The following is a 23,799-nucleotide window of genomic DNA, read 5'->3' as shown; positions in this document are numbered from 1 at the left end:
AGAATCTAGCTTATAATTCAAATCAGTTTGCGAAATAAATTGTTATTTCTCGGCTCATGTTCAGTACATGACCCAATGCCATATATGCCTAAGTGTTCACTATGCAGCCCAATACACATGAGTGATCCAAGCTCACACAACCCAACCCAATCTATTAAGTGACTACCTCTAAACCATGCGGCCCAACTAGATATGTTGTTAAACATCGTGACCCAACATGCCAATCAGGTATTTCTGCTTTGTTTGTGCAGCCCAATCGGTTACAAAAGCCCAACCGAAATATGTTTCTAATATTTCTCAAAACCTTAGTTCGCTGCCTAATACACATTACACATAATATGGGTTTTTCATACTTTTAATTCATTAACAACTTACGATGAAGTATGTTACATATGATCCATTATTCAGCTTTATCATTTATATTACCTAACCCGTTGTTACATCCCACCCTTATCATCATCGGATTACCATCACACCCACTAACTGAAACCCTAAAGTTCATGCACAAGACTAGAACTCCATTAGTCTGTAACTCACACATACATATTTATATATCATCAACAGGGCCCACAACTAGTCACATAACCTTAATACATATAATTCATGCAAGAGACCATACCCATCCATAATTTATTCATCGACTAACTCAATTCACAACATCACTAGCTATTATGGCAAGTTAATTAACGATCTACGGAATGTTCATCAGAGTTCATATATATGCGGCCCCTATCCTAAACATAATCTATCATATCAACAAAATCAGGATCACTGAGGTTTAATAAATAAATTATAAACGTACATACTATTCACCCACATCGATCACACATACATATCCAACCGTATAAAACATATTTGTACACAACAAGATCAAGCAGTTGAGATCTAAACTGGTATGAATTCAGTAACCAGAATAGGAAGATGATTCAAAGAGGGGAGGGGGAATGGGTTTCTCCTGTTGTCGCACTTCCAAGGGGTAGGGTTTGTTGTTGTAGTTTTGGTTTAATCATAGTTCTTGTTACGTAACATAATATTAACATTAATAGTCTTTGGGGTCGGTTAATCACATTAGGCCGAAGTGGGCTTCAAGCCAACAAAGTTTTGGGCTTTGGACTTGCATGATTGGTCTAGTATCACCTATGTGGGCCAACGGGTTTAGAAACAAGAGAAGGTGGGTAGCTAGTCCATCACATGTCACGGCCCAGATACACCCCGTGTGTGCGGCCTAAATACATGAGGCCCAGACCCGTAACTAGTCCTCCTTGTTCACGTTTGAAGTTTTAACAAGTTTCTAGCACAATAGTTTAACGACTAACGTGACAAAAAGGAATAAAGAAGAAACCAGGATAACAAAACGGAAAGGCACAATCCTTGAGAGTTCGAGTTGTCACATCATCCCCAACTTGAAAGAAATTTCGTCCCGAAATTTGACAAGTAAGCACAAAGGATTGAAGTGAGAAATCAAGATTGCTGCGGATTTTCCCCCAGGTGCCACATCATCCCCAACTTGAAAGGAATTTCGTCCCGAAATTCACCGGTTGCCTCAGATTTAGATTAATCGACAGGAAAAAGTTGAGAATACTTGAGCTTCATCTGATCCTCACACTCCCGCGTGAATTCTGGTCCACGACTTGAGTTCCAACGAACTCTCACGATTGAAATTCGACTGTGATAACAATGGGTTTCTCAACAAGGGTATCACAAGTGTTGCGTCGAACAGACGCTTCTTTATCTAATTCGTCAGGTAACTCGAGTTTGTGGGTTGCGCTAACGATTCTTCCAGACTGTTGAATGGTCCATCGTGACGTCAGTTAAGCTCGCCATGCTTTCCAAGCATTCCACACCCTCCCAGGGTGAGCCAAGGGTGTTGTGTATTGCCTGACATATTTCATGCATTGATCAAATTAAGAGGTAATAGGAGTTGGCACCTCGTACCTAAAAGCTGCCACTCTCCAAGGAGTATTCATGGCTGTGAAGACTCGTCAGTTTTCTTGATTGCATGAAAGTGTGATGGTAACTTGAGTCCATCAATGATCATCCAGGGGATAATGTTTCCGTTTCCGAGTTGTAAGTATATCAGTGATAAAATTCATGGCAGAAAATATCGTCCGGTATGCCAAAGGTTGCTTCCCCATGCCCCGCATGGGTTGATCTTGTGAACTCCCTTCCTTCAGTTCTTCAGTTTGAACAAGACGAGTCTGATCAGGTATGTTAGTGTGGATAACAAGCTGCAAAGCTCGTGGACATCCAGGTTTCACAGTTGTATTCATTCAAAGGTCCCATCCAGCGATGCCACCACATGTTTAGCTTTCTTGAAACAAGGGTACACAGGAGGCCCTTGTGATCGGTCTAAGTGGTGCACTCGGTACCGTCCAAGTAATGCCTCCAATTTAATTCCAAAGACCATGGCTTCCACCGTAGATTGTGGCTTGTGCAGTTCTTCCTGTAAGTCCACCACGTAAGCGTCGCCTTCTCATGTTGTATCGGTGCGTAACCGGGACTCCGATTCGAACCATCATGGTATACCTCCAGACCATCAGTACCCTCAGGTAGGAGTAATGCTCAGTTCGTTGCAGGGTTGGGTTTCAAAAGCTGAAAAGACGTTCCGCGACTTTGTTTCCCAAGAATCCACAGCTCCCAGCTGTGCTAAGGAGGTTGTAGTTAGGCAATCTTTGAAGATCCCATGATGAATCTGTGATAGTATCCAGCGAACCCAAGGGATTGCTGTATCCCAGAAGGAAATCAGGATTAGCATAAGGTCTATTCTGAAATTCCACCTAACGATGTGGAAGTAAACCAGGTAACTCTTCAGAAGACACGTCAGGAAATTCACGAATAACTGGAAGATACTCGATCTTCCTTTCTTAAAGTGGCGAATCGGTGACAAGAGCTAGTATAGCAGAGTAGCCCTTCCGTAGACACTTCTGGGCTTTCACGATTGAGACGATGCCAACAATGGCACCACTACGATGATCTCAAACTGATAAGGATTCCCCACTGGGAGAGGGAACGCACGATTTTCTTTTTGCAGAGAATTTTCTGCTTGATACATAGATAACCAAGTCCATGTCAACGACCATGTCAAAACTTACAAGAGTATTGGGAAGTAGGTCAATGTCGAACACTTGACCCACGAGATCAAGTTTACAATCAAGAAGAACATGAGAAGCTTCTATCGATTTACTATCAGTTAATTCTACTACATGCTTATTTACAAGAAAGGTGGGAGTCAGTCCTAACTGATAACTGAACCCTAAGGCACATAACCCCAATCGAAACAAGAGTCAAATAAAACAGAAGCAGAAAAGATCATTCAAGAAGACGTACCGGTCTCAACATTGCCATCATTGCGAGTCTCCCCCAGCGCCAATAGTAAATACTCTTCCACGTGCTCCGTTCCCACCATTGTTCCCATTGTTGCCGCTCCCAGTATTGTTGTTGTTGCCAGTATTCTGGTTGAGCTGAGGGCAATCCCTCTTAAAATGACCCTCATCACCACACTGAAAGCACCCCTTTTGATTTCCCTGGTTCTGTTGAGACTGTTGCCTCTCCTGTTGCTGTGGCTGCTGCTGCGGCTGCTTTGGAAGCCAGACCCTGCAATCTTTAGCCATATGACCCAGCTTGTTGCACCTATGACATACCCGGGTGCACGGCCCGCGATGGTGAAACATACACTTATCACACTTTGGTAACTTTCCCGCGTAAGAACCCTGATTTGAATTGTTGCTCTGATTCTGGTTCACAGAAGACGACTGGCTGAAACTACGGTGGATGCTGTTGTCTGCCCTTTTCTGAGATTGGCTGGCACTGGTTGCTTTGTCAGTATCGTTCCATTTTCGCTTGTGATCACTAGCAGGTGTGGTAGCTGTAGCAGTCGAGGTAGTAGCAGAAACACGTGGCGGCAAGTTGCCACGTTCGACCTCTTGGTCAGTAATCTTATGTGCCAAACGGACGATACGGGGCAGATTGTCTAGGTTTGCAGCAGTAACGTACCCCTTAACAGCTGGTGCTAAGCCCTTGAGATACAACTCAATTCGCCGAGGTGGGGGTCGAGACATGTTAGGGCACAAAGTTGCTAAATCATTAGACCTCCTAGTGTATGCTTCAATCTCAGATCCCTCCATTTTCAGATTGTAGAACTCGTTCTCCAGTTTCTGAATTTCATCACGAGGACAATACTCCTCTCGCATCAACTCCTTGAAATCATCCCAGGTAGTGGCATTCGCCATCTCAATACCCAACATTTGTACTTGGGCATTCCACCAAGTTAAGGCACCATCCTCCAAAGTGCCTGTAGCATACTTCACACGGTCCCCCACGGGGCAGTTGCACATAGCAAATACTGATTCAGCCTTCTCGAACCAACGCAAGAGTCCCACAGCCCCTTCAGTCCCACTGAAGGTCTGTGGCTTACAATCCATGAAAGTCTTAAATGTGCAGGCAGGCGGATTGTGTTGATTCGCAGGTTGACCTAAAACGTAAGAACGTACGACGCACAGGTAAGTTTCGAGTATACGACACAAGGATAGAAAATAATTGGCACATATCGTACCAGCCTGGTAAGCCGCTAGGGCTTCAGCTACACGAGTGTTGATCAAGTTGGTTAATTCGGCCTGGGTCATAGCAATGTGACCACGTCCACCACCTCGGCCTCCTCCACGTCCACTCATGGTTCTATATAAGAGAAGAGAACAATCTTAAGGGTCGAAATGAGGTAAAAGTCGAGTATCACATTGAAATCTACAAACTACCAAGTTTACACACAATAGGGCAGAACCCTTCTCACGCTCATTAAGCCTCACTGGGATTTGCATGCACCTCGCATTATTATTATGTGTGCACCCATAATAATAAGGCGATTTGCATGCTTATCTCAGTGCCTCTTAACTTGCGCTAAAAGGTTCCCCACATTCAAATAGCAAGCGAAAGGTTTCACATGATCAAGAATGACAATAGTCGAAGGGTAGTGTCACACTAACAGTTCACATAACGGGATTGATAACAAAGGGCTCATACTACAGTGTCAGGTGTGCATTCACGGGTAATGTCATTCATAAGCAAACACTAGATATGCTATGCAATAATAAACGAGAGACGAACCTTGCAGTCTGGAGCTGAGTGTCATGGTCGATTTCGGTATTGTTCGGTTATAGTCTGGTTTTATAAAAACGTTTTAAAACCAAGTTCACTATAACCAGTGGCTCTGATACCAAACTGTCACACCCCCAAAATACCACCTAGGGAGTGTCCCTGTCAGGCGTGTGACAAATCAATAACGAGCCACTAATCATATTGAACCAATCATAATGTTGAATAAAATCATCAATTATTCTGAAAAGTACTGTCAATAAGTTTAAAAGAAAACCAACATGTTCAGTGGAAGCAAATAAAAGAAAACATAATTAACTGTTTCAGTTTAAATGTGTGAAATCAATAAACCCATCGTTCGTATCCAATCAGCACGACCCATGACCACTCCAGCTACTTCAGACAGCAAGTTCCAAATCCGTATAACCTAACAACCTGCGAGCATGCAACAAGTGTATCAGACAACGATGGTGAGTTCATAGTCTTACGAAAACGTTGGTTACCAAGTGTTTAGTTAATCCATTGAATTTAATTCCGAAAGTAATGTTGAAAACAATGTTGATAATACCCCAATACAAGACGGCTTCTGATTATTTTGCCCTTTCTCCAATGCTCCTATCAAAGCATTGGTCATGACTAGGTCATTAGTTCAACACCCGTCCTCCCAGGAACGGGGTGAGGTTGCCAAACCTAAGTAGCGCTACTAACTAATACCATGTTACCTTCCCGGTAACCAAACAACACGGAGGGACTTTAAAGGTGATAGGAAGAGTATATTATCCAACATTCCCGTTTTTACCCAAAAGACTTATCCCTTCCCAGGATACCCACTGACTGTCCCAACCACCGGGACGCATGCTCAAGAGAGATGAACTCACCTGTGGTTTGCTCGGTAAGACTAGATATTCGTTTACGCTTACAGTTGGTCAACCAAGTCCTAATATGGTTACCAATAAGAATCAGTTTTACAGGTAATTAACCACATATTCTACACATGCAATAAACACGAATCGTACACGCATTTACACCCATCGTTTCACGTGTCATAACAGTAATTCACGTATTCATAGCTTTCATCATGTATATGTAGTGACATACAAGAATCACACATGTTCTATGAATCATAACAGTTTATCATGCAACATGTCCGTCAGTTATCATCATGAAATCTCATAATAGTTAGTATTTCATCTCGTTATTCACACCGTGTGCAATTTAAACCAGTTAGCGGCCCACCCGAGAGTGCTCGACCCAAGAATCTAGCTTATAATTCAAATCAGTTTGCGAAATAAATTGTTATTTCTCGGCTCATGTTCAGTACATGACCCAATGCCATATATGCCTAAGTGTTCACTATGCAGCCCAATACACATGAGTGATCCAAGCTCACACAACCCAACCCAATCTATTAAGTGACTACCTCTAAACCATGCGGCCCAACTAGATATGTTGTTAAACATCGTGACCCAACATGCCAATCAGGTATTTCTGCTTTGTTTGTGCAGCCCAATCGGTTACAAAAGCCCAACCGAAATATGTTTCTAATATTTCTCAAAACCTTAGTTCGCTGCCTAATACACATTACACATAATATGGGTTTTTCATACTTTTAATTCATTAACAACTTACGATGAAGTATGTTACATATGATCCATTATTCAGCTTTATCATTTATATTACCTAACCCGTTGTTACATCCCACCCTTATCATCATCGGATTACCATCACACCCACTAACTGAAACCCTAAAGTTCATGCACAAGACTAGAACTCCATTAGTCTGTAACTCACACATACATATTTATATATCATCAACAGGGCCCACAACTAATCACATAACCTTAATACATATAATTCATGCAAGAGACCATACCCATCCATAATTTATTCATCGACTAACTCAATTCACAACATCACTAGCTATTATGGCAAGTTAATTAACGATCTACGGAATGTTCATCAGAGTTCATATATATGCGGCCCCTATCCTAAACATAATCTATCATATCAACAAAATCAGGATCACTGAGGTTTAATAAATAAATTATAAACGTACATACTATTCACCCACATCGATCACACATACATATCCAACCGTATAAAACATATTTGTACACAACAAGATCAAGCAGTTGAGATCTAAACTGGTATGAATTCACTAACCAGAATAGGAAGATGATTCAAAGAGGGGAGGGGGAATGGGTTTCTCCTGTTGTCGCACTTCCAAGGGGTAGGGTTTGTTGTTGTAGTTTTGGTTTAATCATAGTTCTTGTTACGTAACATAATATTAACATTAATAGTCTTCGGGGTCGGTTAATCACATTAGGCCGAAGTGGGCTTCAAGCCAACAAAGTTTTGGGCTTTGGACTTGCATGATTGGTCTAGTATCACCTATGTGGGCCAACGGGTTTAGAAACAAGAGAAGGTGGGTAGCTAGTCCATCACATGTCACGGCCCAGATACACCCCGTGTGTGCGGCCTAAATACATGAGGCCCAGACCCGTAACTAGTCCTCCTTGTTCACGTTTGAAGTTTTAACAAGTTTCTAGCACAATAGTTTAACGACTAACGTGACAAAAAGGAATAAAGAAGAAACCAGGATAACAAAACGGAAAGGCACAATCCTTGAGAGTTCGGGTTGTCACACAGGCAGTTTATAAATGGCTTCAATCCTTGCCACTAATTCGGGAGTCGGAGGAGCTAGCTTCCTGAAATCCGCTGCACAAAAGAAAATGAAGATATCAGTTCAGGATATTGAAGCAGGATAATTTTGGGGATATTCCTAAAACCCTAAATCATACCCTTAGTTAACCATTTCACCGGAAAACTGTCACCATCAGGGATGGAGTTCCTTTTTACAAATAAAACTTGGTTTTCCACTCTTCCTAGTTCCTGGCGGCCCGAAAGATAAGAGGGTTGTCAGAGGTAGAGTAAAGCAAGAATCGTCTGGACCCGTGGGATCTTAAATGGTAAACTATGGGAAGATCGTTGATGCTAAGACCAGGGAGGCGATTCTTCTTAATACGGTCAAGCACGATTAAAATACTCCAAACCATGGGCATGGTTTGGCTGAAGCTCAGATTGGTGGTCCGGAAAAACTCCATGATAAAATCGGAAAAAGGGAAATCTCAAACCCAAGGTGAAAGGGAAAGCTAAGAAACAAAGTCACTCACTGAATGACACATATGATTGGAGATCCCGATCAAATGGCCGGAAGATTGCACCGTCTAGGAAGGCACCTGAAGAATGGAGAGCTGCTATATTGTCGAAGGAGCAGATCTCTCGCTCCGGATTTTGGAGCAAATCTTGGGGTGTGAATGTCGGAGCTGAATCACCAGAGGCGGAGCGAGTTCTTTTGGCCATAAGTGACTAAGGACGAAGAAGACGGAGATGAAAAGGGTTAGAGATAGGGAGAGAAGATTACCTTTTTAATCTCCGCAATGGCAATTAAAAAGAAAGGAAATTAGGAGAAGATATATGCATGCAATGAGTGAAAATTTCATGGAGAGTTATTCCATGTCACATCATATCTTCAATCCATTAAAGGCCTTGAAAAACTAAAAATATAACTTTTAGATTGGGTATATCCAACGAAATTTTTGGGGACAATTGTTATCGGTGGAATTTGAACCCATATCTTGACAATATATCTTGATTTTATGTTAGCTATTTGTGATCAGGATACCGAACCAGGATATTGGTAACATCTTGCGAGAGTATCTTGATTATCCCTAACGATTTGCTTGTAGGTTGTGGCTGCAGGTGGTTAACGTTCACAAAGACTAAGTCCCCTGAAGACTCGCTCAAATTAGTTGGAAGAAAGATGTTGAAGCTGAAAGAAGTGGTCTGCAACGGTCGTTAAAGAATATTCAGAGTATCCCGGAATAATAGGATAGATTGTTTATTCATGTAACTATATATACGGGGTGCCAGATCATAGGAACACACACTCTCGAGCTCTCATACTTGTACACTCTCTCATTCTAACTGTAATCACACTCAAACACTCATAATTCACAATCGTTGTACACTTAGACCTGATCCGAGCATTATCCTGACATTGTATCCTAGTTATTCAAGCAATAAGAAGAACAAGTCAGCTGACGATTGTCAGCTCCCCAGGTTTTGTGCTGGCGATCTAAATTGATCAAGGGCTTTCCTCGTACATCTCGTGTCCACATTTACTTTTCTTGTATGTTATCTATTAACTATTAGAGTTTGATATCCTCGAACTGTATCCTGAAACTGCTATTATTTTCAATCAAGTTGACACATTTTTGCAAACATCAATAACACACTACCTCACAGACTAAATTTGATCACTTAATTGTTTCGGTAATTTTTGACCAAATCAGTATCCTTCTCTTTCAGCTTGGTCAAGTATATAACTTGCCTTAACCATTTATTCTTACTGTACTTCCCGGGTTCGAGTGTATTAAAATACCCTTCACATACACTTTAAATCATTTTCTTTTCTAGTATTTTCAATTGAAACTCATTTCATAGTTAATTCTTACCGGATGTCTTGATCAAGCATATAACCGAACACATTTAATCTTTAACCTTGAGCTCTGATTACCAACTTGTAAGACCCGGACTTACATAACTAAAAATTTATATAAAAGTGTTGCATTTATATATAAGTAATGCAAATAAACATCCATACAAAATTTCAGGTTTGATAAAAAACTTCATAAGTATTTAAAACACTTCAACACGTTAACGTTGTTCGGTTCATAAAATAACTAAACAAAAAGCGGAAGCTTGATCTTCGGTTGTGTTCGATTCTTCGTTATTCTTGATCTTCATCCGTAACATCATAACTATCACCTATATATCAAATATCATCTCACACGTCAGTTATATGATGCTTAAACGTAGTTCGATAACCCAAGTTTACCAAAACAAACAAACAAAAAGATGGTGAGAAGACCCGACGCAAGCTACGACATGTATGCCGTAACTTACGGTACCCCTTTTCTGTTATTTCCAGCCATCCCCAGAGCCGTAGCCTACGGCGCAGCCCAGCTGCAACATTTCCATTCTTGTCCCTTTTTTTACAAACATGTCCGTAACTTTCCGATTACTTATCCTTTTCGCACGAAAATTGTTTCTACTTGACCCAATAACATTTGCCAACATTCTTATCTTATAAACCCATAACTCGGGTTTATAACTTTATGTTTTACGCTATCAGTTCTAAATTTATATGTTTATTTATTTGACCCATTTGCATGTTTAACCAATCAAGACTATGAAATTTACATCTTTTTCGCAAAAACATCATTTTTACGACTTTACCCGATTACCCGGGTTATTAAATTTGCTTTTCACGCATCTGTTACCCGGTTTGCGTTTATGCTTATTCGACCCGTTCAACCTTTTAATGGTCGAACTTAATTAGTCCGAATTATTTTCAGGAATTCACATTCTTCCGATTATGACCCATTATCCGGGTCCATTGATTTATTGTTCACGTTCCCGTTACCCGATTTATGCATGCCTTCGTAAATTTAACCCTTCAATCGGGTTTATGCCGAAGTCCTTACTCTCGCACCCATTTCGGTATGCGTTACAACTTCGTTTTGACCCATTTGTTTGTTGGTGTGAAATCCATCACTTGGAACAAACCAAGCTTATTATTAATTCGTTATTTGACCCATTTGGTTGTTTCATGTGAAATCCCTTACTTTAAACAAGCCAAACTCATCAACATTCCTTATTTTGACCCGTTTGGTTGTTTCATGTGAAATCCATCACCTTAAACAAACCAAACTTTATGAGTAATTACCATTATTTAGTTATACACAAATAACACACAATTTAACAAAAACACAACGAAGCGTAAAGCCATGTATCTTAAAGCTTTCCTTTCATGCGCGTGTCTGCCCCGGCTTGACCACTCGATGCTTCACCCAAATTGCCTATAGAGTTCAATCCGATTTATCATTTAGAACCCATAGTACAATTTATGATTCATAAACTTGTAAGTATTCAATTACAAGGTTCATGTTATGATTCTTTCACACCTTTCAACAACTCACATTCACCTAGGCATTATATTAAACACATTATAGGCATGGATTTTTACACCAAGTTTATTAAGTTTTCACTTCAACAATTACCCATGTTTTCCCACCTTATAAAGTCAATATGACTAGTATAATCGATTAACATCTAGAGCTCACTATATTAACATCAAATACATCAAATTTACTACCACAATTCATGTGTTTAACATATCTAAAAAACCCACTTACATATACATAGTATATTACCCTAATACTTAATCATAACATTTTTCTACCATTATTCATCAAGGGGAATCAAATCATATGGGCACTACAAATTTTCACAAGTTCAACAATCCCTACTTCAACTACACATCATAAGGTGCATCAAGAAATCACTACTTCAACATATACTAGATTTTTGACGTACCTTATGATGAGATGATGTTGTAAACTCTAATTTATCAAGCATGCATCAAAATCACTTTGATTTTCAGTTGAATTAGATGGATTTTGTTAAGTTACATCAAAACAGAATGTAGACGGGCAACAAGCTGCTCCGCCACCCTTTTATTTAAAAAAACAAACGAACTGACATGTTAACATACACTAAGAACTATTTTTTTTGCTTAAGAACGCAAAGAACGATTTTCATACACTCCGAAACTGGCTCAAACGAGTTTTGATAACTTATTACAATAGTGTTGGAACTCATTAAAGCTAAACTATAAAATTTAAGATCGTAAGATTCAACAAGTCAGTTTCAACGCCGCTACGCCTCTGAAATGAGTTGAATCAGAGTTCGTTTGAGTCGGGTTTAGAGTCCTAAAAGTCATTCTTAGGCAAAAATTAGTTCTGATGTGATCGTTCACACACACACACATATATAAAGTGTATCGTACATTACGGCTTATCGTACTTCAGGTACGACGACGCGCGTGATTTGTTCTATAACATGCGTGATTAATGTTTTCAATATGCGTGATGTCGGATTTTTGAGTTATAACGTGCGTGATTTTAAAATGAACGTGCGTAATTACATGTCGTACGTACGTGATGTACGTTAAGCCGTAATGTACGTTAACCTTCCTATATATATATATATATAGGAAGGTTCAATTAAAAACCACTAGTTATTGTGAAAACTTAAAAACTAACTAAAAAACATAACAATTTTTTTTACCAAATTTTCGCTACTTTTTATATATAAAATTACTTGTACTACACATGTGCATTATATGTGTATTGCACATGTGCACTACAATTTTTTTTTTTTGAAGAAAAAAATTATATATAAAAAGTAGCGAATTTTTATAAAAAAATGTAAAAAAAAATTTGGTACGTTTTTAGGCTTTTTTTAGTTAGTTTTCGATTTTTCACAATAAAATGAGTTTTCAATTGAACCCTAAAACATTAAAAAGTGGGGAACAGAGAACACTCTAAAAAATTATACTTAACATGTTAAAAATTATTTATTTCTAATTTTTTTCGGTAGTTTTTCTTATAAATAAATGTAGAAACATTTTTAATAAAAAAATGTTTAAAAAACAGTTAAAATATATGTATCATATAAAATTAATTTAACATGTTAAAAATCATTTTTTAAAAAAAATTCAACATTTTTCCTTATAAAAATAAGTAGAAACTATTGAAAATAAAAAAAATTTGATAAAAATGTTTTTTACCCTTTTTTAACTGTTTTTTTTTTTATTTTAGTTTTTGATTTTTTTATTAAGAATGCTTCTACAAATATTTATAAGAAAAAGTATCGAAAAAAATTAGAAAAAAATGATTTTTAACATGTTAAGTTAAATTTTTAAGAGTATTCCATGGTTGCCCAATTTTTTAGTGTTCCCCAATGAACCTCAAACTCTATATATATCACATATATTTGTAATTCAAAAGTGTATATAGGATTTAAGTAATTGTTACGGAAAAGTTTTAAAACCTATTAGAAAATCGTTGGATTTTATTTTCTCAAAATTAAAAATAGTATTAGAAACATGAGTTTGGGGATAAAAATACTTATCTAATTTTAAACAACCTAAGACGTGAAATGTTTTAATGCCGTACGTACCTCTTTCTCTTCTTAACCGAATCGAATTTGGACTCGGTTGGTGCGAAGTTTGTTCATATGTCGAATATGTATCAAAGTCATGAAAACTTGAGTTTCTTTCACCACCATTTATACTCCACACGTGACACTCTCGAAGAAAACCACGCACAGAAATGTAACGCAAGCTGATGTTGATAACTTGTTCAATTTCACCAAAACATTCCAAGTCTATGTTGAATATCTCTCGAAGGGAATTACACTCTGAAATTGTTATTTGTTCTAGATGTTTCAATAATCGCATTGGATTGGTTGGAAATAGATTCTCAAGCTTATAACATTCCTCCACTCTAACGTCTCTTAACATGGGAATATTATCAAATTCCTCCTCACTACTACTCGGCCATATCCGCTCCAGGTTATCCATACTTTTAATAACTACCTTTTTCATCTCGGAAGTTCTAACCTGCAAAAATAGCTCCGCCCAAACAATATACATTACATTAATTATTATATTGGCAAAAGAAATAACTAAACCAATTGACATATACAAATCAATTATGTGTAATCAGCTACCTGACTATTAAAGAGTGCTTGTTGCCATGCAGAAGTATTTTTATTGTCAGGATAAACGCTAGTGATGCTGGGAAGGTCATCAACTTCCAGTTCAACCAGTTGCGGTAGCTCAACCACACTGTCAACCGGGAACAAACGTACAAGCTTTGGTAAGCCATCTAAGTATAAATACTTTAGCTCCTCAAAAATGATCATCTCGCCTTTACCATTTATCTCGCCATTGTAATCATGCACCACTGCTTCCAAAACAGAGCATGACCTAATTGTGAGGCGCTCAAGTTTCCTCAAACCACGTGTCACATGTGTTGGGAAGAGGTATTTCAAATTACCACAACCATCAACATGAAAGTCTCTTAGATACAAAAAAAAGCTTTGATCATAAGGATTGACTGGAACAAAATCTTCAAGATGACTCATATGGTACATACTTAAAAATAGACTCTCTGATTTCTTGACCAACTCATGAATTTTGTAGTCCACAAGGCCGCTTCTGTGGTCGGCCAAAAGGTTTAGTTGTAATGTAGTTTTGAATGAAATATCTCTTTCAAATTCAAAGTTTCTACCACCTATAGAGATCTTGAACTTATCAAGTTTCTCAAAGGATAGATCTTTTAGGTCGTTCATAAGAGAGAATTGGACCTCTAATGCACAAAGTTGGCATGAAAGCTTCTTTAACTCTTCCAAATTAGCATCCGTGAAGTCGATTCCACCCCTATAAAGACCTCTCATATAAAGCTCTTCAAGTTTGACTAAATTTATAAAGACGCCATCATCAATATGAAGGTAGGCACATCCTGTCAGATCTAGTAACTTCAGCTTTCCTAGATTCCCTATCTTAGATGATAACTTGTTGATGTCACAATAAGCAAGACTGAGCACCTCCAAATTCACAAGATCTCCAATGAAAGACCAATCAGACATCAATTCGCAATTATGAAGACAAAGTGATTTAAGGTTGGTCGAAAATTGAAGAGATGTCGGAAGCGGTGGATATTGCATTTTATAAAATGCAATGACTTTGAGATTTTCCATACTTGCATACAAATCTTCCGGAAACTTGAGCGACTGATCCCCGTCCATAAGTTGTATAAAAGAGAGGTCTGGGTACTTGAAGTCTAGCGGAAACTCCGACATACCCATGCATGTTAATGACATCCTTTTGCAAGACTCATTCATTTCGTCTCTATCCCACGAGGAAACATCGCCATGGTTTACAATCCAGGCAAAATCACCTTTGGAAACTCTTTCTAACACAAAAGCAAGCACAAGATCGTGCATTTTAACACATCCAAGCTCTTCACTGTCCATCAACAAATTTGCATTTACGAGATTGCGCACACATGTATTTGTCCTGTCTCGAGCCTCTCTCAGAGTGGAAAAATTTTTAAACAACTTTAGGCCCCATGCGTGTCTAACCAGATCCTCAATTTGAATATCGGTGTCCTCGGGAAACAAGCCACAATGCAGAAAAATCTCTTTATCCTCGTCTTTTTTTACATACTCATAGCTTATTCTGATAATTTCTTGCACATTATCATCAAGATCATGATTCTTCAGACGGTTAAGTGTGTCCCTCCACACATAAGTTTCTTGAGATTTGAGGGTTGTGCCAATGAGCTTGATGGCAAGAGGCAAATTACCACATTTTTTGACAATATCACATCCTATTTGAAACTGATCTTGATCATGTTCTATAGAAACTCCAGTATATTTAGAAAGGAAATTTTGTGCTTCCGCGTCTGACAACACATTGACTCTGACTACTTGAAGTAGGGAAGTATCCGCAATTAGTGTGCAAACTTTTGAATCTCGTGATGTCAACAACAACTTGACGCCTTTTGGCAAAGGACTTGTTAGTCCAAAATCCTTGATTTCAACCTTCTCCCACACATCATCTAATATAACTAGAATCTTTTTTTTATCCTCTTCTAACTTTCTTTTAAATTTTCTTTGGAGAGTATCTGCCCTTGCTGTTACAGTTGCTTCACGTAAACTTTCGCCTCCTATGCATATGGCTATATCATTCTGAATAGAAAACATGTTAGGATTTCTCCCAATAGTAACTTTCACAAAGAAATCAAACATCTTCTTGTCTTCTGCAACTTTTTTAAGTTGTTCCATCATGGTGGTTTTTCCTACACCACCCATTCCACACAAGGCTATCACTTGACTCTTGTTGTCGTCTTGTTGAAGGAGCCTCAATGCATCGTTGAACGGCACGTCTCTGGACTTGAAGTCATCTCCACCCGGTGACGATGATAACGGTGTAGAAGTGGTGGAGGATGTGGCTCTTCCAGTAGGCAATGGGGCATCGGTCCAAGTAAACTCAGAATATTTTGAAATAAGTTCTTGGATCCTCATAGTAGCCTTAGAAGCGTTTCTTCCCACTCGATACCTATTTTTCATGTGCAAACATCCAATGTCATCATTTGGGATGCTTTGGACTTGATCCTTGACCTTCTCAACGTCTCCCAACCAAGCCTCTACACGAGCAGGTATCTCTTTATCATTTGTTTCGTTTCTGTTCTTGTGCTCTATAACTTCAGTGCTTGTATCCACCAAATCTTTCAATTTATCTTTCATGCCCGTAACATGTTTTGTAGAGCAAAACACATATCCTAGGTGTTTCGTGATATGACTTGCCATAAATTTCACAACAGGAGCAACGACTTGGTCATATAAAATCTGCTCCATTTTCCTGATCGAGACCAACAAATCATGCAAACATATCAACAAAAACAAGTTAGTCTAGTTTCAACTTCAAAAGTTAAATATTGCAAGAACACACAAATAAGAAAGTCAATTATCAAGTGATTTAGGGCCTCCAATAATGGAAAATGAAATCTTACTTACAAAGTTTATTTAATTAGAATATTGTCATACTAAATAAAATAAATAAGAACGCAATCATACAGTTATGTACATGATCTTAATGTGAATTCAATACAATACTAGTTTTAAGCACTGAACTATGGGTTGGAAGAAAATACCAAAACCACATCATCTTAATGTGAATTTAATACAATACTAGTTTTAAGCACTGATTTAAGAAAAAAAAAACCAATCATACTAAGACTTTAACTCTAAGGGGGCGTTTGGTTTGCAGATTGATTTGGAAGATTGGAATTGGAAATTGTTGGAATTGTATGATGGGTTAATCGGTTCGTTCATACGGGTCGCACGAATCGCATGTCGCGGGTTCAATTCGGGTCACCGAGGTTACGAATAAAAAGAGCAAATAAATCAAGGGTAAAAGGGTCATTATTTGGATTACTTTGTGGCTTTCTGTACAAGTTGAAAGAATAAAGAAATGGTCAGATTTGACCGAGATCAAGGGGAACGATGTTGACCGAATTTGATGCATGTGGACGTTGATGGAAATGAACGTGGAGTTATATTTTTGCATGTGTTTTTTCTACTAGTTTTGTAGTATATATAGGAGTAGCAACAATTATTATATTTGTAACCTTTTCATCAAATACAGTAGCCATTTTTGTTTACCTCTGCAACTTTACATTCATATAATTGTGTCTTGTGAGTGGAGAGTTTGGGGCCTGAACCAACATTGTAATCTCAATTCCATTTTTATTGTGTCTGGTTGTCAAATGGATTGGAATCCATCACCCCGGAACCCACAACCACCCGTTCGGGTCAAACGGTATCGGTCAAAACGGTTCGCGTCGAAATGGTCCAGGTCGAAGTGGTTTGCGTTGAAAGTGTCTAAACGGTTCGGGTGGAATGGTTCCCGTCGAAACGGTTTGATTCGAAACGGTACGGGTCGAAACGGTTTCAAAATGGTATGGGTCGAAACGGTTCACGTCGAAACGGTACGGGTCGAAACGGTTTCAAAATGGTACGGGTCGAAACGGTTTGCATCGAAACGGTACGTGTTGAAAAGGTACAAGTCGAAACGGTACGTGTCTAAACGGTAAGGGTCGAAACGGCACGAGTCGAAACTGTTCGTGTCGAAACGGTTCGTATAGAAACGGTGCGGGTCGAAACGGTCGAAGATTCCAATAAATTTACTTTAATTACTTCACATGTAGGAAGGATTTTAAATTCCTTTAGTTAAAGGAATTTGAAGGAATTCATGCCTAATTCCAATTCCAATTCCATTGTCAACCAAACACATGAAGATTGGAATTGAGATTCCAATTACATCAAATTCTGTGAACCAAACATCTTAAAAGATAGAATTCAAATTCCAACTCCCTTAAACTCTATAATTATGAAACACTTTAAAATCTAATCTAAACTCTAAACCATTATATAACTTTAATTTAGATAAAAAATTTCACTTTTGCCGTTAGACTTTTCATTTTAGTAGGTTAGAGTTTTGGGTTTTAGAAGAAAACCAAAGATACATACGTGAAGCTTATTGGATAAGAAACAATGTCAGATTCAGGAGGAGGAAGCAATAGAAAGATTATACATAAAAAAAGTTGGTTCCTTTTTCTAATTTCAATGTGTTATTTTAAAAAGCAAATGGCATTTTTCGTCCTTCATGTTTCAATGTTTTATCAGACATTGTCCTTGAACTTCTAAAATTACACCGGCTCTCTTTTACGTTTGCACATGATAACAAATGGTGTCCTTATAGCTTAACCCAATTGACTTTTTTTTGCTCATGTGAGGGCATAATAGTCTTAACCCAGTTAACTTTCTCTCTCTACAAACACACCCTGTTTTTTCAATCTTGATTTAGGGGGTAGTCTCTTAATGACCATTCAGATGCTACCTCTTAATGGTTTAAAACATTCAGATGCTACCTCTTAATGGTTTAAAACCTCTGAATGAATAAGAGGTAACCTCAAGTCTGAATGGTTAAGAGGTAACCTCTCAATTGTTAAATCATCATATGTCACATTCTTCTACCTTCTCATTAGTAAATTCTTAATGGTTCCATTAAGAGGTAGCCTCTTAATGACCATTCAGAGGCTACCAAACAGAGGATTAATCAAGATCAAAGCTTTTTGATCGTTCACATCTTTTTCAGCAAACACAGCCATCAAATTCACATATAAAAACTAGGCCTCACATCCCAATACGATCCGATCAACTATCAACAATTGGATTTCAAAAATTCATATTTTCATTTACATGGTTAAAGGTTTTTATCAAGGGCAAAATAAGGAGGCTTTCTGGAAAAACTGGACCGAGACGTACAAAGTGTCGGGATGTGGCGGTGGACGACGGAGGTTTTTAAGGCGGATTTGGTTACGATTATTAGGTGGTTCATGATATTTGTTGTGAAAGATGAAGAAGCATAGGCTGGTTGTTGTAGCTGATTTTGAGGTGAATGTTGTAAAAGTGCAAAGGAGATTTGGAATGCATTAAAGACAAGGCATATCAGTGTAGATCAAGTAGAGAAGGCACGTCTTCAAACACCTAGAACTGAGTTCGAGATACTGAAATGAAGGCGGGACCGCGGGAGACACTATTGATTAATTCACCACAAAGCTAAATAGCATTGTCACAAGGGCAAGACGTCTTGGATCAACCAACTTTAGTACAAAAACTTCTAAGTTGTGCACCTATAAGGTTCGTTCAAATTGTTGAAACCATTGAACAATTCGCTCATCTAGACACAACAACTCTAGATGAGACAATTGGAAGATTGAAATCCTTTGAAAAAAGAACCAATCTAATGGATGAAGATCCAATGAACAACCAAGACAAACGGTTGTACACACGACATGACAAGAATTATGGTTGTGTAAGGCGTTTTGGAAACCATGGACAAGGAATGTTCAATTCATCAAAAGGCAAGTATTGTGATAGAAAGTTCAGGCAAGAAGAAGGAGAAGAATATCCTTCACATGATAACTTTAGACAACAAAGAAGGGTGGAGAGTTCCTCAAAGAACACATACAAAGAACAAAGTGCAAGTGAAGAAGATCAAGTGGAAGTTGAAGACATCATTCTCTTGAAGAACAAAGATGTTAAAGCATGAAGCTATTGAAGGATTGGATTAATATATTATGGGGGGGGGGGTATTGGATGGGTCAAAGTTAATAGGTGGTTTATGTAAATAGGTTAAAGTAGTTTTAGTGTTTATTATGTAGCCTTTAGAAGTCAAGGGTTCTAGTGTGTTAGAAATCAAACTTAATAACTTCTATATGAAGGGCTACCACGTTTAGGAAAGTCACGATGCTTTGGAATTGGCATATAGTCATGTCGTTTAAGGTTAAATAACCCATACACTAATCATTGTAATATAATCATATGGTCAATTATCAAAGTGGATTGTTCAAACAAAATTACCCTTCTGTTAAAAATAATTACATTTTTATTACTTTATTACCTTTTATTACTGTCTAACTATTTTATGTACCGTTCAAAAAAAAAAAAAAAAAAAAAAAATTATGTTCTTATTTGTTTTGTTACATGCAACTTTGGAGTTGGGCTTGGCTTGAACATGACAACAACTTTGGAGTTGGGTTTGGACTTGACAACTGCTGCTAATGGGCTGGATGGCTGGATACGCGGAGAAGTTGTTAGAAAGTCTTGTCTTCATATGAGATGTATTAATCACACATGTGTACAAAATATTTCTCTGTTCCTTTTTCTTCTCTCTCTTAGGGTTTGGTCAGTTCTCGTAGATCTTGTGTTGAGATCGAGTGTTCATAGCCTAGATCCGTTTTAAAGAGTGCAGATAAGGTTGTGAGAGATTATTGTGTCTATTTCATCTTCAGTTGTTTCTATGTTGTCTGGATTCAATTGTGTTAAGAATAATAAACCGTTTCTTCATTAGATCCATGTATTTTTTACACCTTCCTTGTCATTTCCTCCTTCTCGCGTATGTTTCGTCCGCCTTGTACATGATCCAAGCACTTGAAGTTGAATGCATTTTTTTAGTTTAAACAAAGTCGAATGATTTTAAGAGAACAATGAAATTATTTAACGTAGCAGTCGTTTTTATCCTATAGATAATTTCCCCTTTTTTTCTCAAAACTTAAAAATTACAAATTTAGACACACTATGGAAACAACTGTTGGGAAACACAAAATCGAAACAATTAACAAAAATACAAAGAACAAGCAACTAAAATCAATTAGAACAGCAATAAACTACATTCACACTAAACATCGAAGAACCATAATAAAAAATTAAAAAAAAAAAACAGAAAAAGAAACACATAATATGACATGTAGCATGGACTTGAATCAAGTTGCAAGCAGAAGAACAGAATCTACATTCATACATAATTAAAGCTCATTGATCAAGAAAATACCTCTCTTTTGCTTGTGATCTTCTTTCTTCAAAATCTGTGGTTGAGAATTATGTACTGGTAAGTGTAAACATAAACAAGATGATTGATAAGTGGGGTTTTATAATAGTACAGTTTCATGGTTGGTCCCCGAGATTTGAGCCATAGTTCGGTTTTCGTCCATCTTTTTTAATTTTCTGCGTTGGAAATCCAATCAAGTATCTACTTCTTGTATTCCTAGTCACTAATTTTCCTTTTAGTTTAGGAGCTATGTAGTTTTAATATAGTAGCACCCTAAACTAACAAATTTGTTAATGTTAGAATCTCCATCTCCATCTATATAATTTAACTAAACAACATTTTTATTTATTTGTTTATTTTTCAAAAACCTTTCACATTCAACTTTATATATTTATCACTATCTTACTCGTAAACACTAATATTAATAGTATTTATATTTTGCAACAGGTCTTTCTTGGCGTTTGCAACTTTTGTCCCTCAACAGTTAATATTAATAGTATTTATATTTTGTAACAGTGATGGTGGAAAAATATGTAATTTTAACTAGTAAACGTCGAAAAAAGAAATGTTTTCAGGCTTAAAGAAAAAAGTAGCAATTTTTATGAGATAAGAGGGGTTTGATCAAAATTTCAATGCATTATTGTCTAGGTGGAAATATCATCTTAGGTCGTGATGGATACCTTTCATTTTAGTTTTTCTTTTTCAAACATAAAAGGAAGCATTTATTCATAACATTTATGGTGTTAGGTGAGGGTGAATACGATTTGCTTTTTTTTTTCTTTTTTGAAAGGTAATTATATAAACAAACGGTCCGGCAAAAAACCAACCAGAACCTACCCAAGATTACAACATATACAACGGGAACTACACCAATCACCCCAAACCAAATTACAATGCTTCGATCTACTTTTTAGCCATAGAAAGCCAATACTTTTTATTATCCACTTATCTAGGCAGTTTTATTATCCACTTAGGAATCCTAGAAAATATTCCACAACATTGATTTTGCTGTTAAGCATCAATTTTGATGGTGTTTTTGATTGTTTTTCAATAGTTGAACATCTAACTAAACTATGTTGTGTGATATTACATCTACTTTTATATGGTTTATTTTGTTGTTTTTATGTTAATATCTTTGGTTATACTTGATTGCTCTTTGTAAATTAGTTGTCTTGATAAATTAGTATTAAAAATAAATTACGTGAAACCTGCCACGCAACATGCGTCATAAAAACATTACAACCCGTGGGTTTCTCGATGCTATCTCCAATTCCTTTGCCCCTAAACGGACTCTTACTCCGTCGACTTTCATTAACACTCCCAAGTTGGCCTGGAGGTCGTGTTCAATGTCTTGCCAGTTACTCAAAGGTATGTTGATTCCTCTCTGGATCAGAGGATCATGGGGATGATCAATATTGTCTTTATGTGAGAACTTTGGGAGGAGTGTTGAGATATATCCTGCGTCACTCACTCTCTTTTCCCTCTTGCTTCATATGATTTTTCTATGGTTAGTCCTTCCATGGCTTCTGTTTATGCTTATTGTAGGGTGAGCTCCGGGAGACCCAGGGTCATTTAGAAACGGTTCTCCAAGAGAAAGAATCTGGATAGGAGGATGAGAGAGGCCGCATGGTGAGAGCTTGAGGAGGAAGATCTGAAATATTTCATGTAAACTTAAACAAAAAGTGGAAGTTATCAAACTTTTGGTAATTGTTCGGTTCTTGATGTGGCTTGATTTTCATCCGATGCTCAAACTTAGTTGTTACCTACAATTAGATTTCATTCAAACAATTAGTATTCAAGTTATTTGACAAGAAAACAAAAACATTTTTTCTGATTCAGGGTGGGCCCCTGCAACACGGAAGTGTAAGCCCAGGGGCGAAACTAATTAAGAATGAACCGTAGCACGGGCTACGGTTCAACCCCATATTCATATTCGCAGTGTATTTTTTTTATTTTATACATAACCTACCCAAAAACATATACGAGGATACCCCTAATAGAAAATTAAGAAACTTGATATTATTCATTAAGCCCAAAACATGTTCAGTAACAAAATCTAAATAATTAGTTTTATGATAATCAAGCCCAAATTGTAATAACTAATAAAGCTCGTATAATAGAATAAGTGATCTTGTGCATCTTATGGTTGAAATGAGAACACATAGTTCTTGTCATTTTGGTTTATTGGGTAGTGAAACTAGCTTTGGTTTTACCGGTTACAACCGCAACCGTTGAAAGATGTTTTTTTTGAAAATTGAAGATTAACAAGATGGATTAACGCAATCGAATGGGCCCGTAATCTTTAAACAATGCCATGTTTGTTCAGTCGAAAAGGATTTTTTCATAAAGTAAAATACAACGATGTGATGGAACGATTTCAATCTATGAAAAAAGAAGATGCCAAATCTATTAGTTATTTTTTTACTTTATTAATTTATTGTCCTTTTTTTTAATATTGTATGATTGCACGGTAAAAAAATTTATGATACCCCTGATTTAATGGGCTAGTTCTGCCACTGGGTAAGCCCGTTCTCTCGCATAGCGCGAAGGCTACTTACTTAACCAGATCCATTGACGGGCTCCCCCTCGCCACGCGGAGGGGCCAGGTCTCTCCCTGGCGACGCTCGGGGAAGACAGTTTTTAAGAAGGTTGTCAGTGTTTTCCAATTTTCGCATACTCAAGCCATTTTTTCAATTTTCCAATTTTCTCATACTCAAGCTATTTTTTCAACTTTTCCCTAAGTTTATACTAAGTTGGTCCAAACCCAAACTACTCTAACTACTCTATCTATCACTCCCACTCATTGATCTCTTGTTTACTCTCTTATTTTTCACTAAGAA

At 37.6% G+C, this 23,799-nt stretch overlaps 1 protein-coding gene across 2 annotated transcripts; it reads right to left on the bottom strand.

Moving 5' to 3' along the window:
- Window positions 1-9,694: 9,694 nt before the first annotated feature.
- On the bottom strand, window positions 9,695-21,077 carry LOC110927210 (probable disease resistance protein At4g27220). Of its 2 annotated transcripts, none has more exons than XM_022170846.2 (4): window positions 20,963-21,077; window positions 13,729-16,426; window positions 13,177-13,618; window positions 9,695-9,918 (listed from the first exon to the last, which is right to left on the bottom strand). In XM_022170846.2, the coding sequence occupies exons 2-4, from the start codon at window positions 16,420-16,422 to the stop codon at window positions 9,881-9,883; spliced, it is 3,174 nt and encodes a 1,057-aa protein (XP_022026538.1). In that variant the 5' UTR covers window positions 16,423-16,426; window positions 20,963-21,077; the 3' UTR covers window positions 9,695-9,880. The 2 variants fall into 2 exon arrangements, with proteins under 2 accessions (XP_022026538.1, XP_022026537.1); XM_022170845.2 differs by lacking the exon at window positions 9,695-9,918 and adding an exon at window positions 9,925-11,012.
- Window positions 21,078-23,799: the final 2,722 nt, after the last annotated feature.

Source organism: Helianthus annuus, chromosome 2, assembly GCF_002127325.2.
Source record: "Helianthus annuus cultivar XRQ/B chromosome 2, HanXRQr2.0-SUNRISE, whole genome shotgun sequence".
Lineage (NCBI taxonomy): Eukaryota > Viridiplantae > Streptophyta > Magnoliopsida > Asterales > Asteraceae > Helianthus > Helianthus annuus.
Note: the sequence above shows the minus strand (reverse complement) of the source record. Positions and strands in the feature narration are given on the sequence as shown.